The following is an 18,024-nucleotide window of genomic DNA, read 5'->3' as shown; positions in this document are numbered from 1 at the left end:
CACCAACTAGTTGGACCAAGTACACGCTATGATTGCTTAGATTTGCTACAGTCGTACCCTGGGCCGAGCAGGTCGGAATGACACATCTCAATACTCGCTTGGTAAACAGGGTACTTTGGAATTACTTCTTCCTTTGTGTCAACTGGCACGATATTCCGATGTTAGGCCTGAAGTCAAGCCCCATCCAGACAACAAGCTACAAATTGCTTTTTTTCTCTCTCTTTAACTGCTAATAATACCATTGGTTGACTTCTTACAGTATTTTAGCAGTACCCCCATTGGCACAGATCACACTGCCTGAAATCCATCGACTCCTCTCAGACGCAACAAATGTCACAATGTTTGCTATGTCATCCACCCTTCCTAGACGCCTTTCTACACTGCAAGCATTCTTTTTTGCATCCAAGTACAAGCGAATCTCCGGACTGTCGGGCATGGAAGATTCAAGGTCTGTTTGCGTAACTGGTATTTCCCTTCCGTTAACCAGAGATCCATGCAGTCTCGACCCGAACCAAAACGCGTATTTTACTGGACCAGAAAAAGGCAAACTTACTACCTACAGCCACTGAATTGACTGTTGTCCTTTCCATACCTGGTCGTTTTCCAAGTTCATCCGCCCAGACCCTTGTCATAGCCTCGAGGGCACTTTTGCATGCACTGTATACCACTGAAGGGTCCCGAAGACACGTTAATCTAATGTGTTATCGAGGGAATGGGCATAGAGGAGACGAAGATACGCACAAGTTAGTGGCGAAGGGTCCCGTGCGCCTTCCGAGGAGATGTTAATGATCCGGCTGTCGGGACTAAAATAGCTCAAAAGGCATTGAACCAGCAACACAGACGCCGCAATATTTGCTGTGAGCATGCGCTCAACATCTTGTTCTTCAATCATACCGATGGGCGACAGTTCGACAATGGCAGCGTTTTGTACAAGAATGTTGACGGTCCCGCCAGCTTTCTTCACTGCGGCGACTATATTGGCGGTATATTCCTGAGGCTGAGTCAAAGGGGCCACGATGCCAATGATGGAGGGCGAATGGGCTTGACCAGCTTTTGCGTATAAGGCCTCGACTTCAGCCTTTAATGACTCGAACTTGCTCAAGGAAGATGGAGTCGCGCATGTTCCTATAATATTGGCGCCCCGACTGGCGAGGTGAATGGCAATCTCACGTCCAATTCCACGCGAAGACCCGCTGAAATGGATTTTGTATAGGGTCAGTGTGATGACTAAAACATTACAGCATATGACAAACCACTGCGCGTGCAACAAATTGGTATCACTTACGTCACGATTGCCAGCTTACCAGCCAGGTCTTGCTCTATTTTGGTGAAATTTTCAGGAACGGTTTGCATATTGTTTTCGAACTGGATGCTTGCGCACTCCGCGATTGCAAGTGTTGGCCGAAAAACGCAAGCGTTGAGCATTGAATGATTACAACGTGCAGTTTATATTTTTGGAGCTGTACGATTATATTTCTTGTTGAGCATTTTGGGGGAAAACATCGGAGTCGCAATAGCTAGTCACTGGAGGTTTCAACGAGTCACGTTCCGAATGAAACACTTTGATTCCGGACTTGGCTCCGCGAACAAAATTAAACTGAATTATTTTCCCACCAGGTCAAGCCCGTGTTGAACAAGTTAGCTCAAACTTTGCACGTAATAACTGGAGGGCTATTCTTTATAGGTCCCTTCAAAGTATAGAGGAAATGTTTAGGGCTGGACTAACGAGCACTCAACTACGGTTAACGGGCACTCAAATTTGACCCATTTCAAGAAAACAGGGATTAAAATCAGGGGTTATAAGTTTTTGCTTAATTAGTAGCGATTTACATCTTCGGCCCGATAGGCCCGGGCCGACCCATCCGTGCACGGTGCGCAAAGGCTATAGTTAACACGCTCCAACTTGTAGAAAACCCCCACTTCGGGTCTTTTTTTTTTCTTTTTTTTTTTTTTTGACACAGGGTATGCCATTTTTGTATGGAATTTAGCTGGGGATAAGTCTCGGAACACGTTTCGACAATATTAGTACTGGGTGGGGCGAATTATTGGTTAAAGCAAGTGGTAGCTAGCCGGAGTGGAGTGCTCTTGGGCATTCGGTCTTGTAGTTATTTTCGCATCTGCGATTTGAACGACTCCATATCTAACAATGTAACGCTTGTGTGCATTCTTCCCTCGTCAAACCACACAAAAACATGCTCTGAGAACTTGACCCTTTTCCCCGTAGGCTCGATACCGTTCCATGTCTTGATCGGGGTCCACTCGAAGGTCACCCTGGCCATGAGCTGCTGCTTGTCCTCGTTGACTATGAGCCTTTACATAGTATTTTTACAATCCGCCATCACATCATGACATTCTTCCATGGCTCCCCTGTACTGCTCCCTCGAAAGTTGATGGCCATTGAAGATTATTTGGTCGTGAGTGAATTTGACCAAGTCCTTGTCCATAGTCCGGCTGGAGACGCATTCGAAATATGACCAATAGGCGTCGCGGAGGAGGAAGCCCGTCGCGGCTGGCCGAGCAGTCCAAGTAGGGATCCGGACCGTCTGGGATTCTTTGTTGCGCAAAGCGTCGACGTCGTCTATGATATCGATGCTGAAGATTGTGGCATTTTGGAACCTGCAAAAGACATGTCTTCGGAATACAATTGCTCCTTTGGGTGAGGACGAAGAGTTATTCTTCGAAGTGACTCGTACGGCTAGGATGGCCCCAAGGCTTTCCGAAGCCTCCCCGGTAAGGATGTGGAGAATGACAAGATTCACATCGCTGGCTCTTTCGAGCTCCTCAAAGCCCGCCGGCAAGCTTATCAGTGACCGAGGTTCGACGTTGCTGTTGGTGATGAACTTGGCGAGGCGATCCTCTGGCTCATGACTATTGATCGATTGTATGTATTCTCGAAACAGAGACTCCATGGTAAATTCGAAGACGCAGAGTGGTTATCGTGTAAATTTGTGACTGATGAGTAAGCCTTTTAAATTTGTATCTTGTATCAAACACTTCCTTTATACCAATGCAGAGTCGCAGACTCAGAGGGCCGAGGCGAGAGATATGATAACAAGCAATCACGTTGCTTTGTCTAATTTATGAGACTACCCACATTGCCGAGAATCAAGCAGCGGAGTCAAGTAATGGGAGAATTAAACTCTCGGAGTGCTTGGGCTGTTATGTGGGGTCTTACGAGCGGCACAGGTGCACTACTCGGAATGTGTCGGAGCTGCGCAGCTAAGCCATCGGAGTTGGTGTTGCCCCTCGGTTAGCATCCAAAGAGACATGTAGGATGCAAGGACGTTTCAGTGAGTTGTGACACAATGGTACATGGTGAGATTCAGGGGCGCAAGCCATTCGTCAGTCGAGTTCGAATAAAGTTAACAAGGCCGCAATGTACTTCTATTCCCAATCAACTATTCGTAACCTCTTGAATTGATCATTAAAAATATAACATCTCAAATAACTACTAGTGCTTAAACCTAAGCAGATACTGTACCGGTACTCAAGATTCTCTTTTTGCGAAAATGCCACACACATCAACTGTAACCCAGGCCAACGGCGTTCTAGACACAGCAAAAGGCGCAGACGCATATGGCAAGAGGAACTTGAAAACCTACAACACCCTGGTCTTTGGGGTCGTAACGCCCTACGGCTGGAAGTGTTCGGCTGAGAAGCTGACCGCATTTTTCAACCGCAACATATTCTCCGCCGCCGAGGCCTACAAATCTAGCCCAGAAAGTGCACAACGCACCCGTGTCCTCGACATTGGGGTTGGAACGGGATATTTTCCCTCCAGAGCCTCGCTCCCGAAATGGACCGAATATGTCCTAGTCGACTTGAACGAAACTTGTATGCAGGTTACCCTACCCGTTATCCAAAAGGCACACCCAGAAATCGCTGGAGATATAAAGTGTGTCGTCGGCGATTTTCTCGCCCAGGGGGATGATCCCAAAAGCCTTTTCGCCAAGGGGGGCGGTTTGCCCGAGGGCGGCTTTGACGCCATATCCCTCATGTTTCTTCTCCATTGCTTGCCTGGTCCGCCCTCACGCAAGGCTGAGGCGTTGGGACGTATGGGCCGCCTTCTGAGGCCTGGAGGAGTTGTATTTGGGGCTACTATCTTGGGAAAAGGTGTGAGCCATAATCCATTGGGGTACCTTGTACTATGGTTGAACAACTACCTCGGGGTATTTGACAACTACGAAAATGATGCTGTATCGTTTCTTTTACCTCTTCAGAAAAAGTTTGAAGATGTTCGCTATGAAGTCGTGGGCTGCATGCTTCTTTTTGAGGCCAGGCAGCCTCGATTTTAGGTCATCTGGATCCAGGGCTGAAGTGCAGGGAGATTCAAATCAAAGTCTCTCGGAATAATGATTATTGTGAGACGGCTTAATCTCAATAGCGTTCTACGAATGGGCAAAAAATGTGTTGCGACCATGCAATTAACTGGTTACTACCAGCGCGGCACATAAATGTGCAATTGGGGACAATAAGATAGAGGTTTCGTCACCGACGTTTTTTTGTCAACAATGGTGGTTGGAGTAGGAGTCGAAGTGTTAACCTAGGTAGGGCATGGCTAATAAACAGTGTTTAAATGCACTAAAAGGCGCTGGTAATCCAAGTAGGGATGGGGACGGTAATTTTATTTTTCCGTATTCCCGAGATTTTGTGAAACATTTTTCAGATATGCATTTTGGGTGTGAAATAACAAAAATAACGTAATTACAAAGACCCGGTTAGTCCCCATAAAAAAGCGGACGAGACTGTTAGTTCATCTTATTATACGTTATTTTATCTTCTCCAGGTGGATGAGTAGTGGGCCCACTTTTGGATCAACTAAAGCTTCCGAAGCTCATTAATTAAGCGTGGTTTAATCACGGCTTTGTTTTATACATGTGGGTCCCCACAAAGATTACTCTAGTTTTCGGCCAATTTAATTGGTCGAAAAGCAACGTGGCTAAAAAGTATGGAGCGCCCCGTCCCCCTATAAGGGGGGTCTAGTCTGAGCAATGAGACTAGTCGACGAAAATTCTATTTTAAGGAAAGGGAAAAAAAAAAACAGAGAAAGTTGCTGGGTTTGACACGACGCGGATAAAGGGTGGTATCCCGGTGGGTTATTGACCAGGGTCTAGGGTTAGGGCCTGGTTATCTCAGGGTCCAAATTTCAGAAAGCCTTGAGATTATAAAAGTGGTTTAAATAGTTTGGTGCATGTCGCATAAGTGGCCCAGGTGCTGCGTGCTGCGTGCGTGCAACTATCTTTCTTTAGGTGGCTTTTGTACCTCAGATAAAAGCAGTGTAAAACATATCCACCTGTAGGTTATTAAGTGTTTCGTATGGGCGTTATAAGCACAGCATCAAACATATACAGCCAAGCAAAATACTTCCTCGGACTTGAAAATGTCGGAAGCCTTCCGACATTTGTAGGTCGAAACAATGTCGGGAAATATCCTCTCCCAAGCTCCGTAATTATTCAGGTTTTTATAATATGTACTTTCCCCGAGCATAAACATGACCAGCGCCCATTTCCTAGCCGCCTGATCGATGGTGGCGAAGAAAAGTCAGTTATTAGGTGAAGCTTATGCTGCTTCATCGTTCTCCTTCCGCTTACTCAGGTTGCAAATCATATGACACGCACATTTAATCTACTGCAAAATGTTACATACAAGTTGGGAACAAGGCGCAATTTCCGTGGACGATACACTAATTAATGGGCTCCACCGTGTCGCAGCGGAGCCACACGCGGAATTGGCCGAGGAACCGCATTTTATCTCGCCTGTCGAGGAGCTGATATTTTGGGCATTTTCTCTGGTGAATCCTCTCCCGCTAGTTTGAAAACGCGTTTATTCGGGCATTTGAGACGAAAACAAACAAGTCTAGCTATAACTTCTTAAAGCGAGGTTTCCTTATCATGTCCTACACCCAAACCGGCTCCGCTCAAGAGTGTTTAAAACAAATTTAGTTCGGTCTTGTAAGTTCGATATCGCAAGCCTGTGTATCACTCTTCCGCCATTCTCAACGGCATCGCGAAGCTTATCAATGAGGTCCTTGATGCGTTTGGCTCTGCTTAGAAGCAAGCTCACAAAGACCTCGTACTCATCTTCGTGGTCGAACGCACCCTCGCCCAGCTGTAGTGCAACCGGCAAAGGAAAAAAGATGTTGGTTGCCTTGCCTGTGGAACTGTGGCTGCTCAGAGAGGGCGAAATGACCGCCATGGGCGAGTGAGTGAGACTGTGGTCTCTGTCTGCGCCTTCACCTAAAGTCATAGACTCCAGCGCGCAAAGGATTATTTCGCACATTGATATCAGCAAGGCCACAAAAGCTGGCTGCATTATATGCACTTGACAGATACATATATCGTGAAGACCCTCAAGGGCCCGCTTGAGGGATTGCAACAGCTCTGGTGTTGGTGGCGGAGTTGCGGAGCACAGTCTCAATTTCAAGTTGGAGACTATGGCCTCATGCTGCACCAAGATCTCGGAGTGACACGAGCAGGATCTTGTTTTTGGTTCTGGTTGACTTGTGAGTGAAGTATCCTGGGGCCTTTTGTTATGCCCGGGGCTCTCGTCGGTTATACATGACGGCAGAGAAGGGCGCATTGTTTGAATACACATTTCTTCTGTCATGGGACTGTCCAAATTGGCCTCGCTGGGCAACGTCGCATGCCAATCATTGGATTCGGAGGGCGACTGACATTCCCTAGAGGGTTTGTTAGGGCCTACGTGAAAAGCTGTGTCTTTTGCTATTGTTATAATTGATCCGAAAATCATCGGTGTTAATACAACACTGTAGTTTTTCTTCATACCAGAACGCCGGGGAGATTTCGGCCAAACTTACAGGTTTCGTATACAAGGAGGTCCAATGCTTTGGCTGAACTTTGTCCGTTAATAGAATTTTTTTGTTGAACGGATAAGACATTTGACGTCGAAAGGAGCGTGTGATCAGGATGCTCAATGTTGATGAAATCTCCAAAATCCTCAAGCATGACCCCTTTTCCTGTAGTAACTCCAGTCTCTTGTGCCCACCAGTAGAAGGAGGATGTCGAATTAGGAACAATCGAGCTACTTCTCGAGCTGGTGTTGGAGCTTTCGTACGAGCAGAGCAACCGTGCAACTACACATCGGCGGCATCCCTCGATCTCTCCACTGCATTTGAGCTTTTGATGCTACAGGATTAGATTCTTGTTTTTTTTTTCTTTCTTTTTTTGCCAGTATACATCAGACCTTTTTTAACAACCAACGAATCGGGAGTAAATCGTCTCACCTTTTTGGATCGGCATGTAATACAGGCATTGCGGGTAAGAGGACCACGCTTCCTTCTTTTCGTTGCTTTGATAGTGATATTATTATTCTTTTTCTCCGTGCCGCTATTTATATCTAGGCTCTGCTGGGCTATTTCGTAATTGCGATTAGGATCCATTGAGACGAGGTCACTAATCGCTCCAGCAAGGGAAGGTTGTTTCAAATAGTAGATAAGGGAGAGACCATATTGCCACATTAGTCCTAAATTCCCAAAGACCGCAGAACCTGCGTTCCGTTCTAACTAGCTAGATATATAGCCTAGCATATGTGGAGTACCGCGTCTTCTTATCCCAACAGGGACACGCTGCCGTGTCAGGAATCTGATGTGCACCTACGACGGTTACACTATGGTATCGGGCGAAAAGAATCCTCGCCTGCCACCGTACGTGTATGGCCTTTACCACCTTTACTGTTTGCGGGAGGAATCAAGTACGTAAATTATTTTTTCTCCAAAATTATTACCAAAATCGGCAACGCCCACAAGGCCCACACCATTGGACGATAGAGCCAGGGGAGGGATTTCTACCGTTACCACCATGATAGGCATACATACCCGCCCCTGAATAAATATGGACAGAAATCCTTTATCTAGCCATTCGAGCCAACCAGTATTTAGTATTTGGGAAATAAATGGAGTAGAAAAATAAGGGAAGTACCTTGTGGCGCCTTACAAACTACTAAAGCATTCCAAAACCCGCCCATGGGTGTTACGGAGTGGCGTGCCTGGGCGACTGCCAACCGTGACTAGCTCCACCCCACGTGACAAGGTGCCAGGGTTCGTTGTTGTGTGTTCACTTAGGCGCGTGCACGCGATTGGCACTGCGTGCCTTTCTTCTTTCTTTAGACTTAGCTTTAGATCTTCGAATAGAATCGCCCCTATATTGCAGCCTTGTCTCTTTGGGATCGCTTTCGTGACATTATTTAAAATTTAACCAATCAGCTACCGGGAACGGTATAATAATATTTACGATACCGAAGAAAAAACATAAACGCTTATAAGGCACGATACCGAAAAAAAAACACGAACGCTTATAAGGCACGATACCGAAATGACCAAGAACGACGCCGAACGGCAGCCGACCGCCCAGTTGGGAAGGCAAAAGGTCGAATTTAATTACGGTCGCCCCGAGACAGGTCCCCCCCGCGCAAAACGCCAGCGTTAACAGCCTACGGTACAAATACGGGCCCAGCGTCGCCCGTCGACCCGGGAACGCGTAGGAAATATTATAACGGTTAGGGGGGAAGACGAGACCACCGATTCCCGAAAAAACACCGACGAACCCGTTCGGTTAAATAATTGGGATTAGCGAGTTTTACCATTAATAGATATTGATGGGCCGATACGCAAAACTAACGAGGTTCCTTTTTCCGAAGAAAAATATTAGATAATAATAGACGAATTGGAAAATCGCATTACCTATATGTAGGACCAAATCGATTTACTAAATAATACCAAATAAAAAAACGAAGCTATTATTTCGCGCCTGTTCCGCGAAGCCCGTTCCCGACGAAAAACTACCGCGATTATTATTAGTACCGGTTCCGGTGGTTCGTACTATAAATCCCGCGTAAAAGATCCTCCGACATTTTCTAATAACCCCGATAAAGACGAGGTTATTTTCGAGGTTTGGCACCGCCGGATCGAAAATAAATTATTGTTTGACGGAACGTATTATTCTACCGATACAAATAAGCGCGCCTACGTCGAATCCCGTTTCGGAGGTAACGCCGCCGATACTTTGCTCCCTTACCTTAATAATGTAAGGATCAGGCCCCTAAACCTACCCTCAAAATCACGACTCGGCTCCACACCGAGCCAGGGATCGGACAAAGATCCACTACCTCCGGATTTAAACGCGTCTTTTAAACGCGTCGTCGATTGTAATTTCTCTCTTCTCTTCAATTTAGAATTTTCGTCAATAACGCCTAATACACTAAAGTTCTCCAATATATACCTGGCCGTAACATAATTCTAAATTTATTATAATTTACTGGTAAAACAATTAAAATATATCGTTTAATCCCTTTATTTAATCGTTTACCACGTCGGTTATATACGACGGTAAATTAGGCCATAAAAAACACCATTCGCGAAATTAATATCGCCGCGTAAAAATTACGGCCCACCGATTCGCCAATCCCAACGCGTAACAAACGCAAACTCAGCAAAACCAAATAATTTGGCTTTAAATATTATTATTCCCAATACCGAAAATTCGGATCAAAACGGAAAAATTATATTTGCCCCAATAAACCCAAAACCAATAAAACCCGCTCCTACCAGCGCCAATACAAAATTTAAAAAGCCCGTTAAACCCCAATCCGATACAAAGCAAAATTAACCAATCGATAATATTGAAATTAACGGATCGTACGAATACGAATTAATTTTTAAACATCCAAAAAAGGCGCGAAACCCTCCCCACTAACCTTTTACCAAAACGTTAAACGGTAAAAATAAAATTCCGAAATTTCCAAACAAAACGCCCTCGCCTACCGCCCAAATAAAAAACGAAATGGTAAACGAAAACGAAAATATAATCGGCCAGGTTACCATTATTTAATTACAATTGCAAAATTTTTTGGCCACTATTGCCCAATTTAAAAACCAATTTACTACCCGGAATAATAATACCATCCGTTAAACCCGCGGTATTACGCTTTTGAACAACGCTTTTGGAAGGGCTAAATTTAAACCCCATAGTATCGCTGCCCGGATAACATTTAAACTTTACGGAAATAACCAAAATACTAAAAACCCTGCCTACGATAGGACGGTATATAAAACCGGCATCGACCCCGGTATATTTAATAGTAATAAAAATCGTTTTAATAAATGGATTACCAAAATCGCAAATAAATTTGTAAAGGACGACGAAATTTACAAAATAGAAAAAAACCGTATGGCGGTAATTAATTCCCTTACTAAAAGGTTTGCCAACGACCTTATCCAAAGCCGCTATAAATCCACCATTATACCTTTTAACAACGCGGCCGAAATAATCGCGACCCTAACCGCTATTTACCACGATAACAATCAAATTTCCAAAACCCGTAAAAAATTTCGTTACCTAAAATTTAATTTGTCGGACAAATTAACAAACATCTACCAATTTATTGGCAAAGTTAACAGTTTAGCCAATAAAACCAATATTACCAAAACGGAACGCAAATTGGTTTTCTATAAATATATTTCTGCTAACCTAAACCCCCAACTTTTTAACCTATCCAAAAACCCAAATATCTCGTACAAAACCTTTGCCGGAAAAATTGCAAATTCGGCGCTGGTCCAATAACGCGTTTGGGAAGAATTTCGCGAAAACCGCAAAAAAAAAAAAAAAGCGCCGTAAACGTTTAACCAGCGCCGAACGCAAATAACGTCGATACGAAAATCGCCGGTATAACCAAAAAACCAAAAACCAAATCCGTATACAAACCATTAACGCCCCGAAATCGCCCAGCAAAAAAAACGCCAAATTGGTCATTAAAAATAAATGCTTCCTTTACAAAAAAACCGGGCACCTAGCACGCAATTGCCCCGAAAAGGCCGCTCACATCGCCGCCGTTCTCGCCCTTCAATACAAAAACGATCGAAAAACTGGTAAACGATCCGGTTACAGCTTATCTTCGTCGGATTCGGAAAACTGCTAAAACTGCCGGAAATTTCCTCGGTAATCTGCATGCCTTAAATAGCCAAAATCGATAAATTACCCAAATTAAACACCTTTTTTATTCCTATTTAATTGTAAAATAAAGGTCGTAATCTTAACGCCCAAATTCTTTATAATACCGGAACAAATATATATTTATCCATTCGACCGAACCTCGCGAAAAAGGTTGCCCAACGTTTAAAATTATCTATTAAAAAATTTCCCAAATTTTTGGATTTTGGAAATTTTAACGGGAAAATTACCGCAAAAACCACCAAATACCTTCGGTTTATTTTACAAATCGACGGACGACAATTCCCACGGTAAAAATTTATCCTCTTTAAAACGGTATATAATATATTTATCGGATAAAAATGGTGGATAAAATATCGAATAAATTTATTCCCAATTACCCGCAATTTCGTTTGGCCCAACAATCTGCCCGCCATAACCCAATATTTACCCGTAATCGTTATATAACGTTCAAATCCGCCTTTGGATTTCGAGGCCCAAATTAACGCAATCCGCCGGAACCGTAAAATAGAATAAAAAAACCGTCGTATCCAGGTCCGCAAAATATTTTAAAACCTTAAACGCCAATACGGAAACTAGGTTTAAATTGCAAAAATTAACGTTTTTCCGATTATTCCAAAAACCGTTTTCAATAAAACCTTGCCAGCAAATATTTATACCCTTTTTAACGACCTACGTTAAAATCGATAAAAATAATCCCCGTTACCCACGGAACTTATACCGCTAATACCAATAAATAATACGCCTACAACTAGCCTTAATACGATATTAGCCTTATAATAAAATAAAATTTACGATAAACATCTTATTTTATTCCCTGCAAAAAAAAACCCGGAATATATCGCGCAAATACGAACCAAATTGCCCAAAATATTTACCCATTTTAAAGGTTTTTTTTCCAAAAAAACGTCGACGATTCTCCCGCCTAACCGACCCGATTTTAACGTGGTTTTGGAATTTGAAAAACTTTTAAAAGGGAAGCCAGCCCGTTATTCGACCCCTTTCGCGATAATAAAATTGGAAAAAAAAACCATCGACGAATTTCTGAGGATCGATTTTATTAAACGGACCATAAAAAAAACCGCAATTTTAATTTTATTCGTTTTTAAACCGCAATCGAAAAAGCAACGTTTTTATATAAATTACAAATGGGTAAACAAATTTATTAAAAAACGACAAATATTTGCCCCCGACGTAACCGGAACGTTAAACAAATGTGGAAAAGCCCGGAAAATAACCAAAATCGACATTATTCGAACTTTTAACAAATTGCTAATAAATCCAAAATTACGGTATTTAACGGCGTTTAAAACGCGATAAAACATATTTTAGTAAAAAATCCTACCTTTTAAATTAAAAATCGGATCCGCCTGGTTCCAAATTTTTATTAACGTTTAATTTAATAAATTATTGGACGTTTTCGCGAACGTTTACGTAAACGACGTATTAATTTATACCGAAAATAAATCGGAACAAATTCATTTTAAACAAACCGAAAAAATTATTTACAAATTACACAAAACCGGATTTTAAAGCGATATTAAAAAATTAAATTTCGGCGTTTTTAAAATCGAATACCTAGGTTTATTTTTAAAAATCGGTAAAGGTATCCGCATCGATCCCAAAAAAATCGAAACTATTACCAATTAGCAATAGGACAATATTACCTCCGTTTCCGCAATACAATCCTTCCTAAATTTATACAATTTCGTTCGGACGTTTTACCATTACGCCAACAAACAAACAAAACCTTTAACCCGATTATTAAAAAAGGAAATCCCGTTCGAAAAAGGCCCCGAATAAAAATCTACCTTTAAAACGTTAAAATAACTGGTAATTACCGCCCCCGTAATAAATTTTTTCAAACCCGGTATATTTATTAAAATGGGTACCGACACTAATAATAAAACCACCGCCGGTATCGTATAATAGTAATAAGATAATGGTAATTGGAAACCAATCGGCTATTCGTTCAAAACCATATCCCCTATTAAGTAAAACTATCCGATCCAGGACCAGAAGCTATTAATTATAATTAATACGTTAAAAAATTTCGAACCAGCCCTATTAGGTACCAAATTCTATATTTTTACCGATTACCAGGCCCTAATTTATTGGTCGACCAAAAAACTTTTATCCGTTCGCCAAATACGATGGGCTAATTATTTGGCCAATTTCGACCTTACTTTTAAATACCGTCCCGGTAAAGATAATATGGTAACCGATACCTTTTCGCGTAAAATTATCGATAACCTTACGGTTAAAACCCAGATTATATTAAACCGCATTATTATACTAATTTCTCCAAAAAAAATCGATTCCCGACCCGGCGAACCTTTTCCAACCATTAATAGCTTGGAACCCTCCGCACCGCAAAAAATTAACCTAATAACCTTTATCCTGGAAAAAAACCTAAAATAAAACCTAAATCGCCATAATAATCTATTAACGGTACCCGAAACTACCCAAAATGGCAAAATTTTCTTAAAAACGGCTCTTATCCGCGAAACTTATAAACCCAAAATTTTCGGCCATAAAGGCCAAAACAAAATCCTAAACCGCTTAAAAAAAAATTACTAATAATCCGACCGAAATTAAAACGTTAAACGCTATATTAAAAATTATTGCAAATATTAACGTAATAAAATACGATATAATAAAACGCTTGGGTTATTATACCCATTGGAAATTTTTAAACGGTATTAACAATACGTAATGGTAAACGGCAAAATTATACCCAAAAATAAAAAAAGCTATAATTACGTTTGGGTTTTTATTTGCCGATTAACCAAATTTTTGGCCATTTTACCGGGAAAAAAAACAAATACCGCGGAAATTTTAACCATACGGTATTATTAAATTATATACCGTTGGAAAAACGTCCCCGATTTATAACTTTCCAACAACGCCGGACCGTTTATATCCAAACTCCTAAACATTTTAAACGAATTAATAAAAATAAAATATAAATATAAAAACGCCCGCCACCTTTAAAATTAGGGTAACGTCGAAATTATTAACGTTAAATTGGATTAAAAAATGCGTTTTTATATAAACAAATACCAAATAAATTGGCGACGGTATATTCCCGTTTTTAATTTCGGCCACAATTCGTCCGTTTACGCCTTTATCGGCATAGTACCGATCGAAACAAAAATAAAAACTCGCCCTAAAAACCCGTTTTTTTTACCTTTACCCGAAAAAAATCTGGAAACCGGTTAGCAATAAAAAACGCTGGAAATGGTCCGCCAAACCCGGCAAACCCAGGAATTGGTCCGCAATAATGGATTTGGAACGTAAATAAAACAATAAAAATAGGCTAATAAAAAACGGCGACCGGTTAATTTTACGGTAAAAAATACGATTTACGTTAGCAAAAAAAAATTTTCCACCGAAATTCCTACGACCAAATTAGATTCGCAAAATGCAAAACCATAGACGATTTTCGAAAAAAAAGGCCATAATTTCATTTTCGACACCCCTACCTAATATAAAAGTAATAAATTATTCCACGCCAGCCGATTGCGCAAAGCAGGAACGGATCCATTATTTTAACAATATTAAAAACCGGAATTACCGGTCGAAATTAACGGAAAACCGGAATGGGAAATAAAGCAAATATTGGCTTTACGTTTATTCGGACGAAAAAAAACGTTGCAATATTAGATATCGTAAATCGGATTCGACCCTAATAAAATATGGTATAAGGCCCGCGACTTAAAAAATTCACCAATATTGCTAAATACCTTTTACAAAGAATACCCGGACGTAACAAAACTTCCGGTAAATTTGCAATAATAAATTAAAAACGTAATAAAGGATATTATTGCGGAAAACGGACCCGAGGATAATATTACCGAATATAATACGAAAAAAACACGAAAACGGAGAAAAACCCCGAGAAAATACACGTAATAAATTCAAAACTCTAACCGCCTACGTCGATTAGGCCTTAAAGGGGGGTAATATAAGGATTAAGCCCCTAAACCTACCTTTAAAATTACGATTCGGCTCCATACCGAACCAGGGATCGGACAAAGATCCATTACCTCCGGATTTAAACGCGTCTTTTGAGCGCGTCGTCGATTGTAATTTCTCTCTTCTTTTCAATTTAGAATTTTCGTCGATAGCGCCTAATATACTGAGGTTTTCCAATGTATGCCTGGCCGTAACAAATAATACCCATTCCGATTAGATTATTACGTACGACGGTATAATGGGCCATTTACGCGAGAAATATAAGGATACCAAATTCGAAAATACAACGCGGGACGAATTGGATAAGCTAATTATGTCGACGAAGGACAAATTTATAATTTTCAAAAACAAATTCGTTAAATTGGCAGGTTAGAGCGGCCTTCCGAAGCGAAGTTGGAAGCGGGAATTGTACCGCCGCCTGCCTACCAATTTGCGAGTCGTAATAATTATATACCACCAGGATACCAACGTTTTTTTTAACGCCTACGTCCGTACGGCCGATGGCATTTCCTATAACCTTACCAAAACCTACGTTTCGCGGACCGAAAATAAGAATAAAACCAAGACCATTTCGATTAAAAAGATTATAGGAGGATTTATTATTCCACATATTAGAAAACCAGCCCGGATTACCGGAAACGTTATTAACGAGGGATAAAAGGGCAAACTAAATGTAGAAAAAATGCGTGGATTTATTCGGATAGGCAAATATTTCCAATGCCGTAAACCGGGCCATATTAACAGAAATTGCCCCAATAATAACACCGATCGCCCCACCATTTCCGAAAACCGAATTAACCAAATTATTGCAAACTATTACGGAAAAGGTACCGATATATTTGGAAAAAACGTCGTTATATCGGAAAACTAATTACCTTGGGGAAATTGGACTCCCTCCTAGGGAAGGTGTGGCCAACCACCGAAATGTGCGAATTGAAAAAAAGAATCGTTACAAAACAAAAGCTATTGGAAAAACCGATACCCTACGATTTTTTACGTAAATATTTAGGCGGCGACCCTATATTTATAACGATTAACATTTCCCTAAATGGATTTAATTATAATATTCGTACTTTAATTAATACCGGAACAAATAGGTACGTTTTTATTAGCAAACAACTTACTCGGCGACTATATATAACGTTAAAAACCCCTAAAATTATCGGTTTCCACCCCCAAAAAATTGGAAGCTATAACGGAAAAGTTTCGCAATAGATCGATATTGCTATATTGGCCATTTTTGTAATATAGGGCCGAAAATTCCGCGAAACGCCGATATTAGTATTGGATATATTATAAAAGATAATCGTAGGACGACTCTTTTTGGCGGAATACGGAATATTTATTAATTATCGTTACCGACGGTTCCAATTCCCGGAAAGCCTACCCTTATTAGCGGTATATTATCGAGATATCGATATAATCCAATTACCAAATTCGAGGTTTGTAAACCCTATATACCAGTCGGACGCGGATCGTCGAAATGCGGCCCTGGAAAAGAAAGATTAATCGGCCTCCCGATAACGAATAAAATAACGACAAATCCAAATTTTGGAAAAAATAACAGAACGCCTTCCGTCGATATTCCGGAAAGTAAAACTATTGGCCAGGTCGGGACAGGCCTGGGAAATCCCCACGCCCCGGGAAATTTACGCCGATCCGAATTTACAGGAGATATAACGGGAATTTTACAACCTGCCGAGGCTAAAGGTTAAAATAATAAACCTAAATTATACCCAAAGGAAAAAGATTAAAAAGGCCGAAAATTCCTTTCGCATATAAAAAAATGCCAAAAGAAAATATATACTAAAAAAGAACGCGGTGGGTTGGTATAAAGACCGATAGGCAAATATCGCTATAATAGGCGTTATATAATTTATACGTTTGGTACAGGAGAATTTAACCCTTTATTATACCTCGATAAACGAAATCGACAATATCCTGCGGCAAAAAAATGCCGAAAAGCTATTCCCTAATAACGACGGAAATTTACGGGCGATATTGTTAAAAAAAATTCCAAAATATTACCACGACCTGTTAGACGTGTTTAATAAAATGGAATCCGATTAGGTCCCGCCTTTTCGACCGGGATTAGACCATAATATATAATTCGAAGGTAACCCCAAAATATTGGGATATAATCCACTATATAAAATAACGGAAAAAGAGTTGGAAATTTACAGGAAATATTTCCAAAAGAATTTCCAAAAAGGTTTTATAGAACCAGGATCGACCCCGTAGGCCGCCCCCATCCTATTCGCACGAAAAAACGATAAAGGATTCCGGTTTTACGTCGATTATCGAAAACTAAACGCCTTTACCAAAAAAGACGTCTATCTTTTACCGTTAATCGAAAAGACATTGGCCCGGATTTCCAAAGCTCGATTCTTCACCAAAATCGACATTAGGCAAGCTTTCCACCGGATCCGCATAAACCCGGAATATCGAGATTATATAATCTTTAGGACCCGATACGGGATTTTCCGGTATAATATATTATTTTTTAGTCTTACTAACGGGCCGGCCACGTTCCAAAAGTTTATTAACGAGATCCTAATGGAGTATTTGGACGATTTCTATTCCGCTTATATGGACGATATTTTGATTTGGAACGAGATTGAGGAGGAATACCAGATTTACGTCCGGAAAATCCTGGAAAGGTTTAAAGAGGCTGGGTTCCAGGTTGATATTAAAAAGTGCGAATTTTACATTATAAAGATACGATTTTTGGGCTTTATTATAGGTACTAAGGGCGTTACTATTAACCCAAATAAGGTAGCCGCCGTAAAGCAATGGGTACTACCCATTACCGTAAAAAAAGTGTAATCCTTCCTAGGGTTTTGCAATTTTTATAGAAAATTTGTCCCAGAGTATAGCCGGGTAGCCAAACCGTTGACGAATTTGACGAAAAAAGCGGTGCTTTTTTAATGGGACGAACATTGCCGCGTGGCTTTCGATATATTAAAAAAGGCGTTAACTTCCGTACCCGTCTTTACCCATTACCAAACGGATTACGAAATAAGGGTAAAGATTGATGCGTCCGGAGGAATGGTGGCCGGAGCGTTGCTGTAATAAAACCCAA

General features: G+C 41.2%; 4 protein-coding genes across 4 annotated transcripts; 1 reads left to right on the top strand and 3 right to left on the bottom strand.

The window, feature by feature from the left end:
• Window positions 1–280: 280 nt before the first annotated feature.
• PgNI_00014 (uncharacterized protein) lies at window positions 281–613 on the bottom strand (the record flags this gene model as incomplete). The annotated part of the gene is made up of 2 exons (XM_031120099.1): window positions 554–613; window positions 281–462 (listed from the first exon to the last, which is right to left on the bottom strand). Coding segments are annotated over exons 1-2 (219 nt in total), but the record flags the coding sequence as incomplete, so codon positions are not given.
• Window positions 614–688: 75 nt separating this feature from the next.
• Window positions 689–1,353, bottom strand: PgNI_00013 (uncharacterized protein; the record flags this gene model as incomplete). The annotated part of the gene is made up of 2 exons (XM_031120098.1): window positions 689–1,193; window positions 1,286–1,353. The coding sequence occupies 2 exons, from the start codon at window positions 1,351–1,353 to the stop codon at window positions 689–691; spliced, it is 573 nt and encodes a 190-aa protein (XP_030986561.1).
• A 752-nt stretch (window positions 1,354–2,105) lies between these two features.
• PgNI_00012 (uncharacterized protein) lies at window positions 2,106–2,909 on the bottom strand (the record flags this gene model as incomplete). Its single annotated transcript, XM_031120097.1, has 2 exons — window positions 2,106–2,302; window positions 2,330–2,909. 2 exons carry the CDS (start codon window positions 2,907–2,909, stop codon window positions 2,106–2,108), a joined length of 777 nt encoding a protein of 258 aa, XP_030986560.1.
• Window positions 2,910–3,509: 600 nt separating this feature from the next.
• PgNI_00011 (uncharacterized protein) lies at window positions 3,510–4,295 on the top strand (the record flags this gene model as incomplete). Its single annotated transcript, XM_031120096.1, has 1 exon — window positions 3,510–4,295. One exon carries the CDS (start codon window positions 3,510–3,512, stop codon window positions 4,293–4,295), a length of 786 nt encoding a protein of 261 aa, XP_030987479.1.
• Window positions 4,296–18,024: the final 13,729 nt, after the last annotated feature.

Source organism: Pyricularia grisea (assembly GCF_004355905.1).
Source record: "Pyricularia grisea strain NI907 chromosome Unknown Pyricularia_grisea_NI907_Scaffold_1, whole genome shotgun sequence".
Classification (NCBI taxonomy): Eukaryota; Fungi; Ascomycota; class Sordariomycetes; order Magnaporthales; family Pyriculariaceae; genus Pyricularia; species Pyricularia grisea.
Note: the sequence above shows the minus strand (reverse complement) of the source record. Positions and strands in the feature narration are given on the sequence as shown.